This window comes from Babesia bigemina, scaffold Bbigscaff_57306 (genome assembly GCF_000981445.1).
Source record: "Babesia bigemina genome assembly Bbig001, scaffold Bbigscaff_57306".
NCBI lineage: Eukaryota > Apicomplexa > Aconoidasida > Piroplasmida > Babesiidae > Babesia > Babesia bigemina.
Genome location: NW_012236988.1, coordinates 1 through 3,119, shown reverse-complemented (window position 1 = coordinate 3,119; position 3,119 = coordinate 1). Strand labels below are relative to the sequence as shown.

Below are 3,119 nucleotides of genomic sequence, written 5' to 3'. Positions count from 1 at the left end.
CAAATTTCCTTCATTTCCTGTTAAATACTTTTCGAATGATCCTTTAATTTCGCCATTTGTCAATAATATAGTTTTAACCAAACTTTCACTATGTTTTCAAAATTTTTGTACTTTCCCGCACAGGTAACAACTGCCTTCTGAATCACATCAAGAGAGCCCTCTACATCTCCTTCGTCATTTGCAATAGGATCAGTGAATTTCTTAAGAGCAGCAGTTATCTTATCACATAATTCATCCGTAACATACTCGGATATCTTATCTTTAATCGTAACCTTAAATTGCTCGACATACTGCTCCACACTCCATCCATCGCTTTTCTTAAACTTATTTACTTCGTCCGGCACCTCGCTATTAACGCTCCTATAGAGCGTAGTGAGCGCACTCATTCGGTCACCTAAACTAGTCACTTGTGTCCTTAAGATACCCTTCTCACTTTCAACCTTCCCTTTAAGCAGCTTTGCATTCTCTACAATGGGACTCAACCCGTCCACGATTCTGCTTTGATAATTGGTTTCAAGTCTCTCAATCGCAGTCTGAACCGTGTTAAATGCATTGAAAAGCTCTATGTTGATAGATGAAAACAACCGAGAGAATTGTTTATTTTTAAAGTTTGTAAGGTCACCATTCAATGCTCCAATTTGATCCTTCAAGTATTTATGTAAATTATACGTATACGTCTTAAACCGTTTTTCCAGAAATACGTGGAGTTCATGCATTTTCTGACCTGCCTCTTCATACACGTCCTTCAGGTCTCCATCCTCCGCCGCCGCCTTGAACGTTCCCGTGGCCTGAACCAGCAATGAAATGCTACACTTTAACTTACCTAATAGCGTAGGATCAATATCTTTTAAAGCCTTTTTGGCCTTGTCAGCATACGATGCGTACCTCCCAGCTCGCTCGGTCCATTCCTGCACCTGCGTAATAAGGTTCTTGTCTTTTTCTATTTTAATTTCATTTTTATCGTGTTCAACTAAATTTTTCATGACCTCTATGGGCTCTTTCACTGCAGTAATTTTATTGTTTAACTGACTTCCATACCCCTCCAACCACTCCTTCACCGCGGCGACAGCATCCACAAGCCCATCACGCCCGGAGCCAATTGAAGATTGTAACATGCTAATAACTGTATCAATTTTATCTCCACTGATATCTTTATCGTACGTTCTAACTGCATCATCATCTTTCACTGCATTGAGAACACCACTCAAAAATCCCATCACCGCGTCACACAGCCTGTCCAGGTCGGAGTAGACAATCCCAGAGCCAGTGTAGCCTTTGGAGTCAGAGGAGAAACCGAGGAAAGTCTGAAGGCCGTCACATAAATTAACAAGGAGGTTTTTAGGATCATTTTGTGGATTATTAAAATTAGTATAGAAATCACAAAGCTTCTCCACTTTCTCCAAAGCCTCCAACTTGGACCGCAATTTGGCTGAGTCAGCAGAGGGAGAGGGGGAAGGAGGAAGATTATTAAGATGGTTATTAGGCTTTTCAAGTAACTTAATTTGGTCAGTAATTTCGGCAATTTTTTGAGTTACTTTACTTTTTAGCTCACTAATTTTCTGGGTGTCATCAGACTGGCCACCAGACTTGACAGACTCAGAAAGGTTAGTAACAAGAGAAGAGTAATCATTTTTAAGCTCTTCATGACTGTTAATTTTAGCGATAATAGCCTTCACAACGGCTTTCTTAACACTCTCACTTTCACCAACAAATCCTCCAAGTTGACCAGCAAGGTGACCAAGGCTAATGAGCATGGAGTCAATGTCCTTCAAGGCTCTTCTAGTAGCATCGTCAGTGAGAGAATGGTCAGTATCAACAAGTTATTATAAAGGTTTATGGAGGTCATAGCGTTAATAAAACGAGCAAATTCGGAGGATTTGGAGATAGGGTGAACATGATGGGACATGGTCAGGGCAGTGGCAAGAGGTGGAAGAGGGAAGAGAAGGGTGACAACGGACAAGTTATTATTGTGGTTTATAGAGGTCATAGCGTTAATATGGCGAGGTAATTCGGGGGATGTGGAGTGGGTTAGGGAGCGATGTAGAGTGGGTTAAGGGGCGATGTAGAGTGGGTTAAGGGGCGATGTAGAGTGGATAAAGGGGCGATGTAGAGTGGGTTAGGGAGCGATGTAGAGTGGGTAAAGGGGCGATGTAGAGTGGATAAAGGAGCGATGTAGAGTGGGTTAAGGGGCGATGTAGAGTGGATAAAGGGGCGATGTAGAGTGGGTTAGGGAGCGATGTAAGGTGGGTTAGGGAGCGATGTAGAGTGGATAAAGGGGCGATGTAGAGTGGTTAAAAGGGCGATGTAGAGTGGTTAAAAGGGCGATGTAAGGTGGATGAAGGAGCGATGTAGTGTGGGTTAGGGAGCGATGTAGAGTGGGTTAGGTAGCGATGTAGAGTGGATAAAGGGGCGATGTAGAGTGGGTTAAGGGGCGATGTAGAGTGGATAAAGGGGCGATGTAGAGTGGGTTAGGGAGCGATGTAGAGTGGGTTAAGGAGCGATGAAGAGTGGGTTAAGGGGCGATGTGGAGTGGGTAAAGGGGCGATGTAGAGTGGATAAGGAGCGATGTGGAGTGGACAAAGGGGCGATGTAGAGTGGGTAAAGGAGCGATGTAGAGTGGGTAAAGGAGCGATGTAGAGTGGATAAAAGGGCGATGTAGAGTGGATAATAATCACCACTTTGGTCACCACTGTCACCACTTTTGTCACCACTGTCATCGCTGCCGTGACCATGTCATCGCTGCCGTAACCATGTCATCGCTGCCGTAACCATGTCATCGCTGCCGTGACCATGTCATCGCTGCCGTGACCATGTCATCGCTGCCGTAACCATGTCATCGCTGCCGTGACCATGTCATCGCTGCCGTGACCATGTCATCGCTGCCGTAAGCATGTCATCGCTGCCGTGACCAAGACATCGCTGCCGTAAGCATGTCATCGCTGCCGTGACCAAGACATCGCTGCCGTGACCATGTCATTGCTGCCGTGACCATGTCATCGCTGCTGTGACCATGTCATCGCTGCTGTGACCATCAACTTGGTCAGGTGCTTGGTCACCACTTTGGTCATGGCATTGGTCAGCACCTTGGTCAACACTTTGGTCAGCACCTTGGTCAGCAC

At 45.3% G+C, this 3,119-nt stretch overlaps 1 protein-coding gene across 1 annotated transcript; it reads right to left on the bottom strand.

Moving 5' to 3' along the window:
• Positions 1–59: 59 nt before the first annotated feature.
• Positions 60–1,754, bottom strand: BBBOND_0000850 (hypothetical protein, conserved; the record flags this gene model as incomplete). Its single annotated transcript, XM_012914930.1, has 1 exon — positions 60–1,754. One exon carries the CDS (start codon positions 1,752–1,754, stop codon positions 60–62), a length of 1,695 nt encoding a protein of 564 aa, XP_012770384.1.
• Positions 1,755–3,119: the final 1,365 nt, after the last annotated feature.